At 44.2% G+C, this 23818-nt stretch overlaps 1 protein-coding gene across 1 annotated transcript in view; it reads right to left on the minus strand.

Annotated features, from left to right (window-relative positions):
* LOC124594080 (damage-control phosphatase ARMT1-like) overlaps positions 1-23818 on the minus strand; it is a 121822-nt gene that overhangs the window by 9994 nt on the left and 88010 nt on the right. Inside the window, exon 5 of the mRNA XM_047132431.1 lies at positions 1933-2142. Within this exon, the coding sequence (XP_046988387.1) occupies positions 1933-2142 (210 nt within the window). The remainder of the gene's footprint in view (positions 1-1932; positions 2143-23818) is intronic.

Below are 23818 nucleotides of genomic sequence, written 5' to 3' on the forward strand. Positions count from 1 at the left end.
TCTGATAACGTTTTTTCTTGTTAGTGCTACAGCTTCTTGTATAGGTCATTTTTGAGTGACAAATGGCAATTTAGATTCATAAAACCGAGTAACTGTGGGAATTTCATGGCTCTTAGTTCCTCAGCTAGTACCAAGCTGTCTCTTTATGGAACATGTTATTCCGAATGCATGATTTTTAATCAGTATTTTACTCAGTTTCTGTGACAGTTTGTGTGCTGGGCTATTTACAGAGCTGACTACTGCTCTTATTGGATTTCCTTTTTTGTGCATTTTTGGTTATGCTGTTTCACCTACGTACATAAATACTCTGAAAGCCGCCATATCGTGTATGGCCAAGGGAGCACTGTACCGCTACTAATCATTTCCTGTCCTCTTTCACTCATAAATGGAGCCAGGGTGCAAAAGCGTGTGATAAGAATCATTTGTGGTGTAAATTCAAGAACATCACGTAGAAACCTGTTCAAGGAACTTTGTATTCTAACCACTGCTTCTCAATATATTTATTAGTTAATGAAATTTGTTGCAAGTAATACATCTCTATTTCCAACCAATAGTTCAATACACAGTATCAGTACTAGGAATATGAACAATCTACATAAAGACTGGAAATCACTTACCTTGATCCAAAAAGCGGTCCAATATTCAGGAACACACATTTTCAATAAATTGCCAGCAGCTGTTAAAAACTTGGCTTCGGATAAAACACAGTTTAAACAGACTTTTTGATAGGCAACTCCTTCTACTCTATAGATGAATATCTTAACAGAGACTGTTAAGCCAGCTTAAGTAAAAATGTCTGTTAGATTTCGGTTTTGACAGCACTTGGTCACAATAATCAAGACTGGGTATTTTGTGTATGATAAATTTATTAATAGTGAATAACAATGTTTCATTCTGAGAGCATGTTAATTCTGTAAATATTCCCGCATTGTGTTCACTTATTTCGACAATCTCCTGACGAATGATCAGGGTAGTAAGTATTATATTCAAATGTTTTATGTTTTTATGTTATGCTTTCTGACATGTTCCACACCCATGAGAATTTTTAGGGCCTGTGGAACGAAAACTGAATCTAATGTAATGTAATATAATCTAATCCAGGCAAAAATCTCTCTCAGTATGCCTCTGTAGAAAACTTGATTTCTCTTACCTTGATTTTTTTTTTTATCCTTACGCTAAATGTGCGTTGGTGACAGCAGAATCGTTCAGCATTACTGGAAGCTCGGTTAAGATTACGAGTTGGGTGCAGAGCCATAGTTAGCTGGTACGTTGAGTGGTACTCTGTGGTGTTCAGTGAAGAATATCGCTTGTCTTGTCTTGTGCGAGACCATACCAATCCAAATTCTGGAATCATGGTATGAAGAGCTATAGGATATGACAACAGGACTTACTGGTAGTTTTTGCTCCCTATCATGTGCCAAGAACGGTAATTGTTGTTGTCTTACTTTTAAGACCAAGATACCCTTTAGTATATTTCATCAGGACAATGTAAAAGCTACACCACAGTACAAACTGCAAACATCTTGTGGAACGTACAGATCATTGACAGGCATAACCAGTCCCCTGGTTTGTCACCAGCTAAGTATGTCTCGGACGTGAAGGGAACATGTATATCTTCATGCCAGCCTCCAGGCAGAAAATTTCAGAAATTGACACGGCATGTGATTCAGACATGACGCAAAATTCCTAAAGAAGGCATTTGGAGGCTCCGTGCTTTCATGCCACAGTGAATACAATAGTATATACTGATGTTAATGATGAACCCGAATTCCCAATGGAACGAAAATTTAATCGTTTAACACCAGTTATGTGAAGAAGATCTCCAGAATATTTGATATATATTGAAATTGTGCTTCATGGTCTAACACTTTATATTTGTGCCAGTGTATTTATTTGACTACAGAACTAGGGACACTGTATGTGGAATCATACCTTGGGGTCCTCCTTGGGCATGCGGTCATAGGTGAGTGGCAGTGTCCAGAAGTATTCAGCAGAGGCAATCCAGGGCCCACCATCTTGCAAGCGGCCCTTCCAATCCACAGCCAGCAGCCGAGCAGCCTCTGGAGCATCCCCAGTTGTCAGCTGCTCCAGCAGGTATTGCAGGTCGTCCATCGTTGCGTCAGACACATAGTACGGATGGGCCTGCAATGTATCAGCAAAACTCAGTCATCTTCTGTCACTGACACAGAGAAGAAAGGAAAGTAGGATGAGGAATGTTAACTTCCTAATGATGACAGGTCATTGGAGAGGCGCTCAAGCTCAAATTAGTGAAGACTGTGGAAGGAATTTGGCCACGTGCTTTGAAAGAAACCTTCCCAACATTCGCCTTAAGCAAATTAAGGGCATCATGGAAAATATAAATCTGGGTGATCAGATGAGTATTCGGTTGACTATCTTCCCTAATAGGAGTCCCAGTGTAACGCCACTTCAGTCAGTGACTCCAATTTCCACCGGTAAAACAGGAAGTGTTGGAAGCTCAGATAAGTAGATCATACTGACTGCGCTGTGGTTTCATGAGAGGTTATTGACATGTTTGTATTTACCTGGGCTTCAGAGGGATTACAAATGCAGAGAACACAGGTGTTTACAGTCTCTTATGATCTTTTGATTGCGTGGAAGTAAACGTCGAAATTATCAATAGTGAATTACGTCTAAAACTGGCTTCTAGCTTATTAAGATGTACACTGTGTAACGGAACATATTAAAGGCTTTACTTTACCGAAGTATGCGATACCCTCCAAATTCAACCAGTTTAACGAGTATTTATGATTATAGAAAAGTTATTGTGTATGTTAACAATGATTGCATAACATGTCTCCATAAACAGTCAACCCATTAAATTATACTGAGTAACTGACCCACACAAAAGTTAATATCAGTTGATCACTGATGCAGCAAATGTCATCATGCTAAAACACTAAGTTCATCTTAAATAATTATTATGAAGTACGAAAAATAGTGGCCAACTCACGTATTTTGGATCTCCTTAAATAAAAATCACCCAGTGTAACCTATTTGTTCACTAGGACCGTTTTCAATCAGTATTCACGTAAACACTCCCATTTTAGACGAAAACCAATGTAATTCTTAATAATTCATGTTATTTACTTATTTATGCAAATTAGAGAAGTCAATTGACAAACTTCTAAAAAACGGCCTTTTTGTACCAAAGAATTATTTTGTCAAGTCAACAAATATGTCTGTCATTTTAATAACATGTTAGATTATGTCACTCGATGTAAATTAATAACTTTTCTGCACAAATTATGATAACAGATGTACATGTGACTTATAAACTATATCTCGTTTTAGTAGTTCTTTGACAAGGTTATAAATAAAGCAGCAAGCAGGGTCGGGAGCACAGTCGGAATGACACTTTGGTAAAGTGCGTCTGTGTGTTATTGCTTGAGATGGATAAACAATGCAAAGAACATGTAAAAGAAGTACTACTTTGTGTTGTGTCATTGGCTTTGGTGGTCAGTGGAATTAAGATGGCCACCAGAGTAATAAATATTTGAAGTTTAAATATTTGTTGGTTTCGCTCGTTATTTATCATCAAAAGCACATTAAAAACACGGGACCTCATCTTTTAAACCCTAGACAACCAGATTTAGAGCCAGCATCAGCATCGAGACACAGCAGCGATCCAGCAAGCAGCAGCGATTACCACAACGCATTTTAATGGCGCCAACCTAACATCAAGTGCTAACAAGCTCCGTAAATGGGAGTGAAATAGTGCGAGTATAGCAATATTACGACTAGGCGACCATTACAACTGATAAGCCAAAACATTATGTTCACTTGGCGCTGCGAAACTGAACGTGGACTGGTAGCGTTGTGGGCACTTAGTGGCAAGGAAAGTACTCGTATATACGTAGAGCGGAGACGAAGGGGAATCACACTAGCAACAATGCGAGTCAGACATCCACTAACATAGACGACTTTCACAAAGGGCGTATGGGTTTAGTGTGTTAAGATTGCTGGATCCAAGGATGTACACTATACCACATGGAATAAGCATGATTTTATTGGTACAAAGCACACATATACAGATATAAACCTTCTTGATTTTCGGTACACTTGTTTATTGTTTCGCGCGCGATCACAGACTGCTCAAAAAGAGCTCGCCAAATAAAAATGTTACACGCAACTTGGTCGATAGTCGCCAGATTATCCCCCCCCACCCCCCTACCATAGAGTGTGGAGCACAAACACTAATATGAGGGCATACATGTAAAGGAAGCACCCAGGGGGGAGGGAGAGGGTGTTTAAACAGAAACAATACATTACATTACATTAGTAAATGAAGTCCTCGAGCCAGCGAGGGGGCGGATGGTCCTGCCTGACCGGGCGAGTCCTTGTACAGCAGTGGAGGGATCTGGGAAGGGGACAGTGGGTTGTGAGGAGCCGGGGTAGCGAACCTGAAGGTCTGTTGTGGTACGAAAGACTCTTACCGTTGGTGGGTCAGTACCAACAGGCAACGGGACAGACTGGAGAAGATGGATGTGGGTCAAGTTGTCATTGGGGAACTGGCTCGTTCGTAGAATACACACACATTATCCAGATGCATAACAAAAACACTGTAGAACTGCAAATGAAATCAGTGTTGACATTAACTACCACTTCCATATAGGGGTTGACAGAATCTCCACACGAGTCATCGCCGGCAACATCACATGTTCTGAGGCTGGCCCCTGATACATCACTAAATCCCAACAGGGGAAAGGTGGGGGGCTGCCTGTAGGAGGAGGAGTCATCACACGCGTCACTCTATAGGGGGATGTCACACGCACCTGTATCACTGTCACAAGACTTGGAGTGGGTAACATCACACGTGTGGGTATGGTCGTCACCCACCTGCTGACCGTCGGTAGATGCCTCATGCGAGGTGGGTGTAGTAGAGGGTGGGGACCGACAGGGTGGGGTATCGGGCAGTTCTCCTAGAGACCACACCAGTTTGAGGTGGCAGACAGATACCGTTTGAGGTGTGCCATTAATGAGCACTTTGAACGTGTTGTTACATCATGATATGACTCAGTGCGGGCCAGAATATGAAGGGCTGAGTGCCAGTCAGATGGTGTCAATGCGCACCATGATGTGAGTACAATATGCCAAGTCCTTATGCTGAAATACAGGAGGGAGGGAGTGCAGTCGAGGAGGGAGCGCACAAATACACTCCTGGAAATGGAAAAAAGAACACATTGACACCGGTGTGTCAGACCCACCATACTTGCTCCGGACACTGCGAGAGGGCTGTACAAGCAATGATCAAACGCACGGCACAGCGGACACACCAGGAACCGCGGTGTTGGCCGTCGAATGGCGCTAGCTGCGCAGCATTTGTGCACCGCCGCCGTCAGTGTCAGCCAGTTTGCCGTGGCATACGGAGCTCCATCGCAGTCTTTAACACTGGTAGCATGCCGCGACAGCGTGGACGTGAACCGTATGTGCAGTTGACGGACTTTGAGCGAGGGCGTATAGTGGGCATGCGGGAGGCCGGGTGGACGTACCGCCGAATTGCTCAACACGTGGGGCGTGAGGTCTCCACAGTACATCGATGTTGTCGCCAGTGGTCGGCGGAAGGTGCACGTGCCCGTCGACCTGGGACCGGACCGCAGCGACGCACGGATGCACGCCAAGACCGTAGGATCCTACGCAGTGCCGTAGGGGACCGCACCGCCACTTCCCAGCAAATTAGGGACACTGTTGCTCCTGGGGTATCGGCGAGGACCATTCGCAACCGTCTCCATGAAGCTGGGCTACGGTCCCGCACACCGTTAGGCCGTCTTCCGCTCACGCCCCAACATCGTGCAGCCCGCCTCCAGTGGTGTCGCGACAGGCGTGAATGGAGGGACGAATGGAGACGTGTCGTCTTCAGCGATGAGAGTCGCTTCTGCCTTGGTGCCAATGATGGTCGTATGCGTGTTTGGCGCCGTGCAGGTTAGCGCCACAATCGGGACTGCATACGACCGAGGCACACAGGGCCAACACCCGGCATCATGGTGTGGGGAGCGATCTCCTACACTGGCCGCACACCACTGGTGATCGTCGAGGGGACAGTGAATAGTGCACGGTACATCCAAACCGTCGTCGAACCCATCGTTCTACCATTCCTAGACCGGCAAGGGAACTTGCTGTTCCAACAGGACAATGCACGTCCGCATGTATCCCGTGCCACCCAACGTGCTCTAGAAGGTGTAAGTCAACTACCCTGGCCAGCAAGATCTCCGGATCTGTCCCCCATTGAGCATGTTTGGAACTGGATGAAGCGTCGTCTCACGCGGTCTGCACGTCCAGCACGAACGCTGGTCCAACTGAGGCGCCAGGTGGAAATGGCATGGCAAGCCGTTCCACAGGACTACATCCAGCATCTCTACGATCGTCTCCATGGGAGAATAGCAGCCTGCATTGCTGCGAAAGGTGGATATACACTGTACTAGTGCCGACATTGTGCATGCTCTGTTGCCTGTGTCTATATGCCTGTGGTTCTGTCAGTGTGATCATGTGATGTATCTGACCCCAGGAATGTGTCAATAAAGTTTCCCGTTCCTGGGACAATGAATTCACGGTGTTCTTATTTCAATTTCCAGGAGTGTATTAGTGATTAGCTCCTTAACATGCTTAACTATTCTGCTGGGAGTGTGAGGGGTTCTCTGAATAGTACTTCTGCCAGGGATGCGGCAAGGTCCTCTTTGTATGTGGCCCGAACGCCTAACATTACCCATGGTAAGGCATCGGCCCACTCACCTCCATGGCACATCAGGGAAGCTCTAAGCGTTCGGTACCAGTATTCGACAAAACCATTGCTGTGGAGATGGTATGCTGTTGTCCTAAATTGTTTCACCCTGCACAGTTCACAAAGTTGCCAGAAGAGGGCAGACTCGAACTGGCGACCCTGGTTGGTGGTGATAGAAGCTGGGCAGCCGAAGTGCGAGATCCACATTAACCCTAGAACGCCTAATGAGGGGGTTCGTTGAACCCACAATTTTTTTATGTCCCCTGCTTTTGCCCAAGTAAGTTTCATACTACATAATCCCTTTGAGTTATTGTTTGTTGGCTATTTTATGAAACATTAGTGTCAATATATTTTATAGAAAATTCCTGCTTTGAAAGAAAAAATAAATCAACTTATTATGCGTCCAACAAACGCCCCCTTAGGCTTCCATGCTATAGAAAATTTCCCTTAGTAGGATTTCGTATTTCTCATATCTACAACAATGCAAGTTAGTTTCTTGTTGGATGGTATTCTTGATATTCACAACAATCGGTTTACTTTCAGAGGAAATGATTGTTGATGTCAGCCAGCTGTTATTTATCTTGTAAACTTGCAGTGAGTTAGTGCAGTTCCCTACTGTTCACACCCAGACTTAGAAATGACTAAAAGAATACGTGACTCGTCTTTAGAAAGAGTTCTGAATGAAATTTTAGATGAAGATTCTGACTTGGGGAGTGAAAGTGAGTATGAGGATGGTGTTATGGAGTATGAGTCAGATCGAGAAAGTGATGTGGATGTTAGAGAAGATGAAGGTACCGCAGCTTCAGGCAGTGACCATCAGGATGTTATTGTGGCCACGTCTGGAGGAAGGTACGTAACCACACAGCCTAGAATTCCTCGGAGGTCAGTTGCTAATATAGTAAGAGAGCAGGCAGGAGTAACTACAGCTGGTGTTTGCCATTCACCTGGAGAAGCCTTGAAGTTACTTCTTACACCTGGCATCATGGATGTTATAGTAAAACATTTCAAATGAAGAGGCAGTTAGGCAAAACGTTACTTTGACTAATGAGAAAGAATTATATGCCTTTATAGGAATCCTGATACTTATGGGGGCAAATAAGGACAATTCTGTCAGTGTACACGATCTTTGGTCAGACCTAATGGGTCGGCCAGTTTGCAAGGGTATTATGGCAAGAGAACGTTTCAAGGACTTATTGCAATCATAAGGTTTGATGACAAAAGTACCCGCCAGCTAAGAAGGGAAGCAGACAAGTTCACAGAACTCTGTGATGTTTTCAACAAAGGAAATAATAGGTTTCCACTACTGTGTAAACCAGGGGTCCAGCTCACCATAGATGAGATGCTGAGCTTGTTTAGAGGGCGCTGCCCCTTCAAAGTATTTATGATGGATAAGTCGGGCAAGTATGGCATCCTTATACGCACGATGCCCGATGCAGTTGGCAGATACGTCTTGAATGAGGAACCCTATGCAGGTAATGATCAGAATTTGTGGAAAGAAGAATGGGGTTCAGCAGCTGTCATCAAATGTCTGGTAGCACCTGTGAAAAATACTGGTCGAAATATTACTACAGACCAATACTACACTTCGGTGGATTTGGCGGAAGAGTTATACCAAGACTACAAAGTTACTACAGTAGGAACTCTCCAGTCAAACAGGAAGCATATTCCAGACATAATGAAGAACACGTCAAATCGAGTGCCATATTCATCAATGTTCTTGTTCACAGACCCATCAACAGGTAGGCCTCCAGTAACTTTGGTGTCCTACGTAGCAAAAACGAAACCAAGTAAAAACTTACTGATGTTGTCAACAATGCGCCAAGATAAAGGCACTGTTGGAGGAGAGAAGAATAAAACTGAGATAAATGCAATTATAATTCCACTAAAGGTGGAATTGATACTATTGATCAAATGGCGGGTATGTACACCTGCAAGAGGGGAACAAAGAGATGGCCTCTATCTGTATTTTACTCTCTCATCAACATTTGTGCTATCAATGCAACCACCATATTCATCCAGCAACATCCAAGATGGAATGAAAAGAAACACAACAAATGGAAAATTTATCTTCTGCAAGCTGGGATGGAACTAGTGAAATTGCAGGTAGAAGAAAGAAGTGCCAATGCAAGAGGGTTATCTAACCAAATTGTTCATCAATGGAGACCATTCTGCAAAAGAAAATCAAAGAAGTGACAACAGAAGCACGTCAGCCTCCTGCATGGAAAGGTCGGTGCCATATTTGTGTAAGAGAAGCTAAAACAAAGAAGCAGAAGTACAACAATCTAAGTAAACCAAAACAGTATTGTGGACAGTGTTATAAACATGTGTGTAACACACATTCAGAAAAAATTGTGAAGTGTGTCTCTTACCTTGAGGTTGAGGACTCAGAGTAGTCTATTGTATATGAACACATCTGTATTTTGTGTTGTAATATGTCAATTTTTATTCACTCAATACAATATTTATAACAATAAACAACATTTATAAACTGATGCCTTAGTTAAAATACATAAACCATTTTGAAAGTTGTAATTTTTCCTCAGTAAACTTATTTAATACCTGTGGGTTCGCTGGACCCCCCCCCCCCCCCTTAGGCATCCAAGTTAGAAAAAAAGGCTTCGGCGTCGTAGGGTTAATAAAAGGGCTCGGGTCACTGTGTTGGCTGTGATAGTATTGAGGGGAATTACCTCTACCCAGCGGGTAAACCTGTTAATGGCAGACAGTATGTAATGGAAGGGGCCTGAGGGGGGTGAGGGCCCAACGCTATCGATGTGTATGTGCTGAAATCCTCGTTTTGCCACACTGAACTTATCCATGAGGCGCTGTGCATGACGCCCTACTTTTGCACGCTGACAAGCCACACATGCTCGTGCCCAGCTGCGACATTGTTTTATCACCCCAGGCCAAATGAAACATTACAGTACCAGATGTGTGGTGCTGCATGTGGCAAGATGTGCCAAATCGTGAATACTATTAAAAATGTCCGAGCAGAGAGCTGCAGAGATCTCCAGATGTATGCATCCTGTTGAAATGTCGCACTAGATGGGTGACGAGAACCCAGGAAGTGTCTGGAACTCTAGTCTGAGTCCTGTTTTAGCATCAGAGCGCAATGTGGCGAGTTCAGTATCATCTATATGCAATTTAGGGAGTTCGCTGAGGTCCAGTTGTGAAGATAATATCGACACACGAGATAAAAAATCGGCCACTACGTTGTCTACTCCTTTGACATAATGTATGTCATTCATAAACTGACATATGAGGTCCATATGACGAAAACGTTTTCGATGAGTCCTTGCCTAGGTTACAGAAAGCGTATATCAGTGGTTCATGGTCAGTAAATAGCACGAGATGGCGACCTTCGATATTGTCTTGGAAATATTTGATAGCGCTATAAATAGCAAATAGTTCCTGGTCAAAGGTCGACCATTTACATTGGGAAGCGGACAGTTTGTGAGAGAAAAATATGAGTGACTGTACAACAGAACCCATGGATTGCCAAAGTACCACCCCCACTGCTGTATCACTCACATCTGTAGTAAGCAAGATGGGAGCATCAGCAATGGGATGAGCGAGCATAACGGCCATCTGTAAGGCTGACTTGAGGTTATCAAATGTGCATCGCATATCTGGAGTCCATGTGACTGCCCAAAACGCTGAAGTGTTTTTTCCTGTGAGAGCATCCGTCAGTGGGGCTTCTATGTTGGCAGTGTGGGGAATGTGTTTGCGGTAGCAATTTACCGTTCCAAGGAAGTGACGGAGGCCCTGAAAGTCTTTGGGCAAAGGCACTGTACTAATGGCCTCGACCCTTTCGGGTAGGGGGTGGATGCTGTCAGCAGAAATCATGTGGTCCAGAAAAGCGACACTAGTGCAGCTTTGTGACTTAGCATTGTTCACTAAACACCATTTGCTTGTAATAGTTATAACACTGCATTTAAGTGTTGTTTGTGATCCTCAAGTGAGGAAGAAAAAATTAACCAGTCATCCAGGTACGCATATGCAAAGTCCAGTTTTCCAACCAATGAGTCAATGAACCATTGCCACATCTCTACAGCATTTTTAAGGCCAAACAGCATAAACAGATACTCGAACAATCCAAACGGGGTGATGATGGTAGTTTTTTCAACATCCTCCGGTGCCATTGGCAGTTGATGGTATGCCTTGTGACAGTCTATTACACTGAAAATTTGTGCCCCATGCAGTTGGGAAGGAAAATCTTGAATATTTGGGATTGGATAATTATCTCAAAATTGTTCTGGTGTTATGTGCCCAAAAGTCGCTGCAGAGGTGGAAGGTGTCATCTTTCTTAGGCACTAAATAAATGGGTGATGACCAACTACTAGAAGAAGGGCGAAGAGTCTTACTGTCTAAAAGTTCCTGAATAATAGTTTTGGTGTGTTTAAGTTTTTCAGGGTTTAAACGCCTAGCCTTTGTGCATACCGGTGGACCTTCCATGGTATTGATCCTATGAACAGTATTGTTGTTTATTGCAAACACTGACGGGGATGATGGACCTGCACCTGATGCGGAATGACTATCTTAATGCATACACTTGTGTGTCCCAGGCCAGCGGATCAGCAGCAGTGGCGACGATTCACTGGTAGCTCTTGTCGTGGAGCTTGGTCGGGTACTTGGTACTGTCGCGGGCACAACTTCTGTCTGGCAATAGAAAAGTCACACAGCATCAGCGGTGAGTGCGAGGAGGTGATGCGGGGGATGGGGGCGTGGCCTTGTGTGACAGCTGGGTGACCTGCTTATGAGCGTCCATGAGCTTGCAAGGCGGCAATGCATAAGCAGAGGGCTATGTTGCAGCCCCAAAGTCTGTTGTGTGATTTAAGAGAGAGCACTGCAACAGTGGCTTCAGCTAGCTCGCACAATAGAGTGGCACTCTTGGATGTGAGAGAAGAAATACTGGAACTGGTGGTACGGTCTACTGAGTTAAAGATTGGTATACCTATTTGTAGGTTAGTGAAAGGGCGTGGGCTAAGAGAAAATCTACCCTGAGCACTGGTTCATCCACATCGGAGATAACGAAAGTCCACTGTAAGGGAGTGTTAATGTCCTGCAGTTTAAGGTTTATATTAGTAATTCCATGAGACTGGATCAAGGAATTATTGGCAGCTCAAAGCAGGGGGCAAGGCTGACGCTCGAATTTAATACCTGCGGACAAAGGTATCACACTAACCTTGGCCCCATGTCGACTAGAAATGAAAGACAAGACCCATATCTTTCACATACAAGTGTCCAGGCGTGTGAGGTGAAGAAGTATTAAGGGACAGGCGTCTGTATGATGCTACACGGCCCATAGCACCTAAATTGGGTCGCGCTATTAGTTTGGAAGCGCACATGGAGAATGACATTTCTTAGCTGCATCACCAAGCAGAACGGCGCGTAGCATCATCTGTCGAGTTGGCTGAGGCTGAAGTGGCAGTGGAGGGAGTCGTGTTTGCAGATTCCTTCAATGGCGGCAGTGCAGTAGTGCTGGTAGGAGAGGAGTTATGGCAGCGGCTGGTAGACGGCGTTGGCTTTGTGCACATGCGCGGAGCGAGTTGTGAGCACTCTGTACCGCACGATAGAACTGCTGCGCAGGTGTGCCAACCCCTGAGGCCTGAGGAATGTGGGGGTGGCAGAATGTTGTAAACCTGGTCTGTGATCTTCAGTTTAGCGTCCAGTGGGGCCGAAGTTACAAGGAGCAGGTGAATTTTAATTTCTGGAGGAAGTTTGAGCAACCAGATGGTCCAAAGTGTAGCTTCCCGTAGATGATGTATGTCAATTAAGATGATGCCAGACCTGTGATGGGGATCTGGAACACAACTACTTGTGACTGATGAGGCGGATAACATCCTCTGTAGACATGGATAGGCACTTGAGGATGGTGCGTTGGGCAAACGCATATTTGTCCACAGTGGGAGGCGAAGCCACAATATCACAGATCAGGTCCAGTTCATCATGGAGGTGACATAGTAAGCAAAGGAACTTTGAGTTGTCATCAGTGACACCGTGTAGCTGCAGGACATGGTCGACTGAGGCAAACCATGGGTGGTCCCTGCGAAGGGGCGGTAGCTTAGGCCAACAGATGGGGGAGTCTCGGCATAACTGTTTGTCACAAACTGTCACTCGCTGTCCATAGCTCTGCAGCATAACTGGCTTGGGTGCGGTAGTGGTGTACCAGTTCCCAAAAGTGTCAGTGGCATGCGGCATGGTAGACACAGTTGACTCGACCGTGGTCGAGAAATCAACGAGTCGGGCAGTCGATGGAGTAACACCAACAGGCATAGAATAGACCGGCGCCGTGGAGTCAACCGTAGTCGACCGATGTGCGGAGAATGATAGAGTACAGTTTCCAGGCCCGTCCCCTACAGGTGCATTAAAATTGTTATAATCACCTAACATTTGTGGAACACATGAGGCAGGAACAGCGTGTGCTGTCGAATACACTCGTAAAGTGAAGTGGATGCTAATAGTGTTGGGGGGTGGGGGGGGGGGGGGGGGTAAGGGGGCTGGTGCAAAATCCATAGTTATGGGATAAACATGAAATTTCCCATCACGAACGTCTGGCTCGATGTGTACCACCACTGACTCGGGTGGAAAGTTCACACTGGCACTTGGGAAACTTGTAAGCATAGTCACTGGGGTTTGAGCACATTGTGTCGGCCATTGTTGAGCACTCGGAACATGTGGAAAGTTCACATTCGATTTAAAACGTTCGCATGCGAAGTTTTGTCCAAGAATAACGTTCTGTTGGTATAGAACACTGTCGCACAACTGCTGATTCACGTACGATAACGAAAAGTTATTGTTCATACCTGATGCCGGCACACATGGCTGTGGGAATGTAGGAGCACTGTCCTGTTGCGTACAGCTAGCTGGTGTGTTCAGAAACTGTGTCGAAACATTGCGAACATAAGGTGGATAATTGGAAAACAAAGCCGAAGTCTCCATTGGAAAACCTAGTTGGCACATGTGCTTGGTGTAGCAAGTGGCAAGCGATCCATTGTGTACTGCTCAACGGTACGAGAGTTCACTGTAGCACTCGCAAATAAATTCTGGGTCACCAGTATGGGTTTAGTGTAGTAGGATAGCTGGATCCAATGATGTACACTTTACCACAGGTAATAAGCACACATATACAGATATACACCTTCTTGATTCTCGGAACACGTGTTTATCGTTTCGCGCGCGACCACAGACTGCTCACAGAGAGCTTGCCAAACAAAGACATTACATGCGACTTGGTCGATAGTCGCTACAGGTGCATTGTCATGGTCTGGCGCCTGGGAGTAAGAAACTCGGGAACAGCGAATCTAGTCGTCTGTTCACTTGCTACTGTTACAACCATATATCGAAAATTCTTGAAGGACGATGAAACTAAGGTATATAAAAAATGAGGTAGGCTATTCCAACCCCTGGAGAACAGAAAATTCCCAAACATCCCACATCACGCAGACGACAGTGGTGGCTGTGCATTCACCAGAACATGAAAGTAGCTGTGTGCAGCCAAGGAAAATAACTAATTTCGGGTCAGTGTAACTGGTAAAACGTATTAAAATTGCTTGGAAGACGACAAACGTTTACCATGGTTTCGCCAATGATGACCACTTACAACGTGAACCAATACTTTGATGCAAAAGTGCAAAGAATTTCGCGTGACCTAAAAATGCTTACATCTTACAAAGTGATGGCACAGTACAATGGCTAGGGTATATTTCTGACATGCTGAAGATTCTGGGTACTAATCACCTCATGCTCTTTCACATTTTTATTTTTAAATATTTATCGAAATAACTTTGAACGTTATTTTTATCCAATTAATTAGTTTAAATGTAATTTTGTTTTATTTCTGATCCTTTGATGCTTCATTTTAAGAATCATGATAACTTTTTCATTCGCTCTAACTTTTCTTTCTATCATTCTTATTTAGAATTTTTGTACATGTGATTTTAATTATGGTTCCAGAATGACATTTTCACTCTGCAGCGGATTGTGCGCTGATATGAAACTTCCTGGCAGATTAAAACTGTGTGCCGGACTGAGACTCGAACTCAGGACCTTTGCCTTCCACGGGCAAGTGCTCTACCAACTGAGCTACCCAAGCACGACTCACGCCCCCATCCTCACAGCTTTACTTCTGCCAGTACCTCGCCTCCTACCTCCACACTGCCCTCCAATACTAAATTGGTTATCCCTTGATGCCTCAGAATACGTCCTACCAACCGATCCTTTCTTCTAGTCAAGTTGTGCCACAAATTTCTCTTCTCCCCAATTCTATTCAATACCTCCTCATTAGTTATTTGATCTACCAATCTAATCTTCAGCATTCTTCTGTAGCACCACATTTCGAAAGCTTCTATTCTCTTCTTGTCTAAACTATTTATCGTCCACGTTTCACTTCCATACGGGGCTACACTCCATACAAATACTTTCAGAAATGACTTCCTGACGCTTAAATCTATATTCGATGTTAACAACTTTCTCTTCTTCAGAAACGCTTTCCTTGCCATTGCCAGTCTACATTTTATATCCTCTCTACTTCGACCATCATCAGTTATTTTGCTCCCAGAAAATCAAAACTCATTTACTACTTTAAGCATTTCATTTCCTAATCTACTCCCCTTAGCATCACCCGATTTAATTAGACTACATTCCATCATCCTCGTTTTGCTTTTGTTGATGTTCATCTTATAACCTCCTTTCAAGACACTGTCAATTCCGTTCAGCTGCTCTTCCAGGCCCTTTGGTGTCTCTGACAGAATTACAATGTCATTGGCGAACCTCAAAGCTTTTATTTCTTCTCCATGGATTTTAACACCTACTCCGAATTTTTCTTTTGTTTCCTTTACTGCTTGCTCAATATACAGATTGAATAACATTGGGGAGAGGCTACAACCCTGTCTTACTCTCTTCCCAACCACTGCTTCCCTTTCATGTCCCTCGACTCTTATAACTGCCATCTGGTTTCTGTACAAGTTGTAAATAGCCTTTCGCTCCCTGTATTTTACCCCTGCCACCTTCAGAATTTGAAAGAGAGTATTCCAGTTAACATTGTCAAAAGCATTCTCTAAGTCTACAAACGCTAGAAACGTAGGTTTGCCTTTCCGTAATCTATTTCCTAGGGTAAGTCATAGGGACAGTATTGCCTCACATGTTCCAACATTTCTACAGAATCCAAACTGATCTTCTCCGATGTCGGCTTCTACCGGTTTTCTCATTCGTCTGTAAAGAATTCGTGTTAGTATTTGCAGCCATGGCTTATTAAACTGATAGTTTGGTTATTTTCACACATGTCAACACCTGCTTTTTTTGGGATTCGAATTACTACATTCTTCTTGAAGACTTACGGTATTTCGCCTGTCTCATACATCTTGCTCACCAGAAGGTAGAGTTTTGTCAGGGCTGGCTCTCCCAAGGCTATCAGTAGTTCTAATGGAATGTTGTCCACTCCTGGGACCTTGTTTCGACTTAGGCCTTTCAGTGCTCTGTCAAACTCTTCACGCAGTATCATATTTCCCATTCCATCTTCATCTACATCCTCTTCCGTTTCCATAATATTGTCCTCAAGAATATCGCCCTTGTATAGACCCTCCATATACTCTTCCACCTTCCTGCTTTCCCTTCTTTGCTTAGAACTGGGTTTCCATCTGAGCTCTTGATAGTCATGCAAGTGGTTCTCTTTTCTCCAAAGGTCTCTTTCATTTTCCTGTAGGCAGTATATATCTTACCGCTAGTGATATACGCCTCTACATCCTTACATTTGTCCTCTAGCCATCCCAGCTTAGCCATTTTGCACTTTCTGTCGATCTCATTTTTGAGATGTTTGTATTCCTTTTTGCCTGCTTCGTTTACTGTGTTTTTGTATTTTCTCCTTTCATCAATTAACTTCAGTATCTCTTCTGTTATCCAGGGATTTCTATTAGCCCTCGTCTTTTTACCTACTTGTTCCTCTGCTGCCTTCACTATTTCATCTCTCAAAGCTACCCATTCTTCTTCTACTGTATTTCTTTCTCCCATTCTTGTCAAACGTTCCCTAATGCTCTCCCTGAAACTGTCTACAACCTCTGGTTCTGTCAGTTTATCCAGGTCTCATCTCCATAAATTCCCACCTTTTTGCAGTTTCTTCAGTTTTAATCTACAGTTCATAACCAATAGATTGTGGTCAGAGTCCACATCTGCCCCTGGAAATGTCTTACAATTTAAAACCTCATTCCTAAGTCTCTGCTTTACCATTATATAATCTACCTGGAACCTTCCAGTACCTCCAGGCTTCTTCCACGTATACAACCTTCTTTCATGATTCTTGAACCAAGTGTTAGCTATGATTAAGTTATGCTCTGTGCAAAATTCTACCAGGCGGCTTCCTCTTTCATTCCTTACCCCCCGTTCCATATTCACCTACTACGTTTCCTTCTTTTCCTTTTCCTACTGTCGAAGTCCAGTCACCCATTACTATTAAATTTTCATCTCTCTTCACTATCTGAATAATTTCTTTTATCTCATCATACATTTCATCAATCTATTTGTCATCTACAGAGCTAGTTGGCATATAAACTTGTACTACTGTGGTAGGCATGGGCTTCGTTCCTGTCTTGGCCACAATAATGTGTTCACTATGCTGTCTGTAGTAGCTTGCCCACATTCCTATTTGTTATCCATTATTAAACCTACTCCTGCATTACCCCTATTTGATTTTGTATTTATAACCCTGTATTCACCTGACCAAACGTCTTGTTCCTCCTGCCACCGAACTTCACTAATTCTCACTATATCTAACTTTAATCTATCCATTTCCCTTTTTATATTTTCTAACCTACCTGCCCGATTAAGGGATCTGACATTCTACGCTCCGACCTGTAGAACGCCAGTTTTCTTTCTCCTGATAACAACGTCCTCCTGAGTAATCCCCACCCGGAGATCCGAATGAGGGACTATTTTACCTCCGGAACATTTTACCCAAGAGGACGCCATCATCATTTAACCATACAGTAAAGTTTCATGCCCTCGGGAAAAAATTACGGCTGTAGTTTCCACTTGCTTTCAGCCATTCGCAGTACCAGCACAGCAAGGCTGTTTTGGTTAGTGTTACAAGGCCAGATCAGTCAGTCATCCAGACTGTTGCCACTGAAAGTACTGAAAAGGCTGCTGCCCCTCTTCAGCAACCACACGTTTGTCTGACCTCTCAACAGATACCCCTCCATTGTGGTTACGGCTATCTGTATCACTGAGGCATGCAAGCCTCCCCACCAACGGCAAGGTCCATGGTTTATGGGGGGAGCGGGGGGAGGGGGGGGGGCGGACACGTTTAAATTACAGATATGAGAAATGCCAGGAGCTTTGAAAGTCGAAGGAACTTTATTAACAGAGGTGGTAACAGTTTGTGATGACTCCATAATCTCGTATATTCTTCCAGATACATCTGCAGGCTATATTCTATTTAAATGTCAAAAACTGGCACTCTATTTTGAAAAATAAAGTTTCGTGAGGTTCATGACGTAATTATTGCTCTTTATGTCGGAACTAGAACACTTATGACGATTAGGTATCCAAATCAAGAAGCTCAGTTTGAAGCTATGAAGAAATGTGCCGCAAGAAGGAAGCAGCTGGGGTTTACATTTTGACCTGATGAACGGCTATAGAAATCTGGAACAAGCTGCATAACCTGCTTCTTCATCAAATGAGTGAGTTATTTTTCATCTTCACTATCGATTACTTAGCCCTAGGGTGTGATTATCTGTCATGCTACTTCGTTTGATTTGTCCGACTTTATACTGAATCTTGCCGAAAGTAAAATGAACGAGTAATAAGCAACAATGTCTGTGATGGGACACGTTTGCCGTATAACCATAAAGTTGCGCTGTGCTACGCGTCCTCACTGTGATATCAGGTGGAGGGGGGGGGGGGGGGGAAGGCTCCACTGTCTTTTTTGCCAGAATGCACCCTGTCCTTTCCCCCTCCCCCTTCCTGCACCCAGGATGAAACGACGAGTAGGCGATAAGGTATTGCATGTCCACACTTCATCACAGGACGTGGAAGTCAGAGGAATGTCTGCTCTATGAAGAATGATAGGCGGCGATCTGTGACAGAACTAAGGACAGAACACAATGCTGATGGAGGCACAAGAGTTTTTTAGCATACCATTCAATGTACATTGTTAAACATGGGCCTCCACAGCAGATGACCTCTATGTGTTCCCATACTGACCCACTGACATCGTTAACTACGATTACGGTGGGCACGAGGATATCGAGATAGAAACATGGTAACAGGTCGCCTAGTCGGATGAAAAATTTTTCTTGTTATACGTGACCGATTGTCAGGTCCGCGTAGGCCGTTGTCTAGGCGACTGGATGCTCGAAATATGCACCATGATATGGATGCAGGGCGGTGGAGGCTATTATACTGTGCAGAACACTCACCAGGGCTTCCGTGGGACGTGTGGAAGTAACCAAACGCACTAAGACAGCTGTTGAATACGTAAGCGTTATTGCGTCCTTATGTCTTTCTTCCCCAATGGCGATGGCATCTTCTGGCAGGATAACTGTCTGTGATACAAGGGCAGAGTCGCTGTCACGTAGATGTTTGCGTAACCAATTCGACTGATCTGAACCCAATGGAACACATCTGGGACGCTCTCGGATGTCGTGGCCGTGCCCATAAACCACCAGCTCGTAATTTATGGGAACTACATGACCTGTACCTAGACATCTTGAGCTTCCTAGCTCCGTAAACCTACCAAGGACTTGTCGACTCCATTGCAGGCAGAATCGCTGCAGCATTATGTTCTGAAGGTGAACCAACACACTACTAAGAACATGGACATAATGTTTTGGGTCACCAAGATAAATAAATTTTGTGTTGAATTTAAAGTAACCGGAATATTATTAATTTTATCTTGAAGTGACTCAGAAACAGTCATCATTTCCACACAAGTAAAAAGTGTCTTTTTATTTCTCCGCTTCCCCACTTCTACACATCTGATCTTGGGTTTGACGTAAAAAAAGTTAAGCTGTCCTTATCGTGAGGGTTGCTTTACTGGGCACAGTCCTGTTGCCTCTGGAATGTTCTTGCCTTCTTCAGACGTTAGAGCTGGCTTGCCCAGCTTAACAAGGTCTTCGTACCACGGTGCAACTTGCTATTTTTCACGTTAACAAAGTACTGGCTGAGGTGAAAGAAGCGATAAGTGACAGGAAAATTCTGATGATCGACTTGAGATCGAACCCTAAATCTTTGGATTTGATCCTTGGCACCTAGCCACAGAACTACCGAGCCACACCACTTGCTTACGTAAACACGATACATTTTAGGATATCAAACGGAATAGAATTCTCGTAGAAAATGCTGTTCTATGTGGCACGTTAAGCGTACAACACACAATGTGAAAGTCCATTAGCCCTCTTTCACGAGATGAGCACCATCATTTTACCTGCAGATACCCGTTTGCTCCACCGTTTGTACTTCGCCTCCTATGGCGATGTCGGAGAAAACAGGAGGGAGTGCTGTGAGCCCAGTGTCGTAACAGTGCAGTATTCCGCTCGGCAAAAAAGAAGGGAGAAAAACGTGCATAAAATGCAAAATTTTTGGGATGCTATCTGTATGTGCCAAAGACTGGAGTCGGAATTGATATGTATACGAAAACAGTGCCAATTGACTCTGTACACATCCTTCATGCATTAGTGCAGCAAAGAGCGCAAAAAGGGTTAATTTGGTCTCTGGTGGACAAAACTCCAGTATCTTGTTTCCGTAAGTCTGTGTTTTAGTGGCGGCTGATATGACTGTGCATCATGTTTTGATTAGTATGTTGCAGCAAGTTTGTTGGAATGGGAAACATGGCAATACGGCTTTGTAATGTACATCCTTAAGTTCATTTGGTGCAAGTAATATACTGCAAGCTCAGTGGTAAATACACACCTTGCGTACAGTTTTGGGTTGGCTGTTTTGAATCTCAAAGTATTTACTTTGGACAGGGAGAGCGATATATTACAACAAGCATACTGAGGTGCTTACCAACAAGCAGTCACTGTTTGATACTTTTACGACTCAGTAAGCCTACGTCCAGCTAAACAATTTTCAAGCAGCCGACAAGGAACTTGTGCCTTTTACTAGAGATAACGTATGTCTTCAGCATCATGAAAAACATTTGAAAAGTTTTCTTATAACTGCATTCAGTGGCCCACGTGTAATAGGTACTGTACAATTAATATTGATTGCTCCACTATAAAATACAAATTAATAATGTATCTTTCGTTTTAATGTACATTGATCAGCCAGATCATTATGAGCACCGATCCGCTATAGATATAAGCCCGTCTAGGCGATAGCAGCATCACCTGATGGGGAATGACTGCTAGTCAGACAAACGCACGGTGCATGTAATATTAGTGAGTGTGCTGTCCGTGTGCAGAATGGGGAAGTCGCTTGATCTATCTGCGTTTGACCGAGGGCAGATTGTGATGACCCAGAGGCTCAGCACGAGCGTTTCGGAAACTTCACGACTTGTCGAGTGTCTGAGGTGTGCTATGGTGAGTGTCTTCAACATGTGGCAGAACCAATGTGAAATCACGTCCACGGATAGTGAGGTTAGGTGGCCACCCCTCATTTGAGGTTTCAGACGTCATAGACTGGGCAGACTGGTAAAGCAGGACAGGCGATGAACTGTGTTGGAACTAACATCAGACCTTAATGCTGACCAGAGTTCATGTGTCTATGAACACACAGTACAGCGAACACACTTAACAGTGAGCCAATGACCCACACATGCGCCAATGTTAACACCATGACATCGCCAACTACGACTGAAATGGACACGTGACCATCGGCACTCGACGTTGGCGCCATAGCAGAGCATTTCATCATGCCAATGGGAGGCCGCAAATCCATTATTTTCCAGGAGAACAGCTCGTTGACACCTGTACTGTGGGACTGACATGCCAGTGGCTTCATTATTATATGGGGAACATTCATGTGAGTCTCCACGGATCCAATGGAGCTCATGCAAGGCCACAGAGTATCGTACACTGGTAGCAGGCCACGTACACCCCTTCATTACGATAATGTTTCCCTACAGCATTGGCATATTTCTGCAGGATAATGCGCCATGTCACAAGGCCAGGAGTGTGATGGAGTGGTTCGAGAAACAGTTGTTGTGCTGGTCCCCCCAGCTCGCCAGATCTGAACCCAATGGAACACATGTGGGATCTGACTGAACATGGTGTCAGAGCTCATTGCTCCTCTCGCCGGAATTTACAGGAATTAAGTGACTTGTGTGTGCAGATGTGATGCCAACTGCCTCCAGCACCCTACCAAGCCGTTACTACTTCCATACCCCAATGCGCTGTCACTGTTATCCACGCCAAAGTTGACCTACCAGCAACTATATAGCAGTCATATTGTTCTGACCGATCAATGTAGGACATAATGACTGCCTTTCCATCGTGCAAACCTTTTCCAACCCTGAAAATTTGATTGTTGTTGAACTACTTGAGAGGTCTGATACCAAGTAATAAGTCAGAGGTACATTCCGAGAGACCAACAGGATAGAAAAGGCCAGCAATGTGGAGCCAGGAAAATGTCTTAACCAATTCGCCACCTCGCTTGGTTGAACGCTCTGGTAGTCTATAGAAACTGCATGATAGGGACAGCAGAACTCTAAAATATAAAGTGCCAATAGGACAAGACAAGTTCTAGCTGTAAGAGGAGAGCCTTCGCAGTTGAACAAGTCAAGCCACACCTTTGGAATGTACAAGAGAGTTACAGCAGCACCATCTACATGAGACATCACATGTGGTCAACTATCAGGAGTTTCTGGAAATGAGTATGTACGAATGTCCAGAGCTTTAGGCTGAAAACTATACAGACAGTACAGGATCATAAACTTTAGTATTTCAAGATTAAAAACTAGCAGTGGGAAACGAATGTTTCACACAATATGATGTTTAAATGGGTTTTTAGTGTCAGGCACGCGCTTCTAAGCTGCCTATGTTTCGTGACAAACTGCCTTCCATGACTACATTGGTGTTGTTGCCCTGAGAAACAAGAAACAATTATTTGTGACCTGTGCCTGGGGGAGTATACCACTGTCATTGTTGTACACTACTCGGTACAGGAACTCACAGATACACCTGTAATGTATGCTGCAACAGTATGTAGTCTGGGAAAGCCAAACAAATATTGGCCTTAGCCATGATCGTTAGGCATTGGGACGCACATATGCACATTCACAAGAGCCCTCTAGCAAAGGAAGACACCTGATATAATTAATAATAAAAATATTTCATTGCTGTAGATGGATGTTTGACGAGGATGGGCTGTCGGGATGCGCCGTATTAAAACTCATCAGAATTTCCCAGGTGATTTATTATTTCCAGCTACAGTCCTCCATTTCTCTTGGTCAGCGTCACCAGGTCCCGCAATGCTGAGGACACCACTTCACTGTCTGCAAAATGGCTTGGCACGGAATGACTGTCTCAGCAACCCATGCAGCACACTGCTGTGTGTCAGCCTTCTACGGCCGCAGAGTTCTGACAACATCAGGATGCATCTGCAGTTGACCCAGTAATCTTCGCCCCTGCCGCCTCAACGTCACCCACTGGGAGCTGCAAGGCGGCCAACAGTGTGCTTCCTTGCCAGTGTAGCTACTGACCAAGGTACCTACATCATGTTGGATTTAATGAAGGAACTGTGTAAATTGTTGAATGTAAAGAAGTTGAGGACGAGCGCATTGCATCTACAGGCAAACAGAAGGGCAGAACGGGTACACAGAACAATCAGGAAGATGATGAGTTTTTATGTGGATTCTCATCACCGTCAGTGGGACGATTATTTGAAGCATACTGTATGCACATACAATGCAAACGTCCATACCAATACCAGTTTGTCTCCATATGAGGTAGTGTATTGGCGAAAAATGCTGTCACCAGTTGATTTAGTGAAGCTACAGAAAGGAAGGACCAGTGGATCTGTACGTCAATTCACGGGAACAGTTAAGAATGTTTGGTAACAGGTACGAAAGGTGAATACAAAGGCTTTGGAAAGGCTGGAAGATGGAGTGATGCGGAAAATAAAATTTACCACAGTATAGAGTAGGGTAACTGG

This window comes from Schistocerca americana, chromosome 2 (assembly GCF_021461395.2).
Source record: "Schistocerca americana isolate TAMUIC-IGC-003095 chromosome 2, iqSchAmer2.1, whole genome shotgun sequence".
NCBI lineage: Eukaryota > Metazoa > Arthropoda > Insecta > Orthoptera > Acrididae > Schistocerca > Schistocerca americana.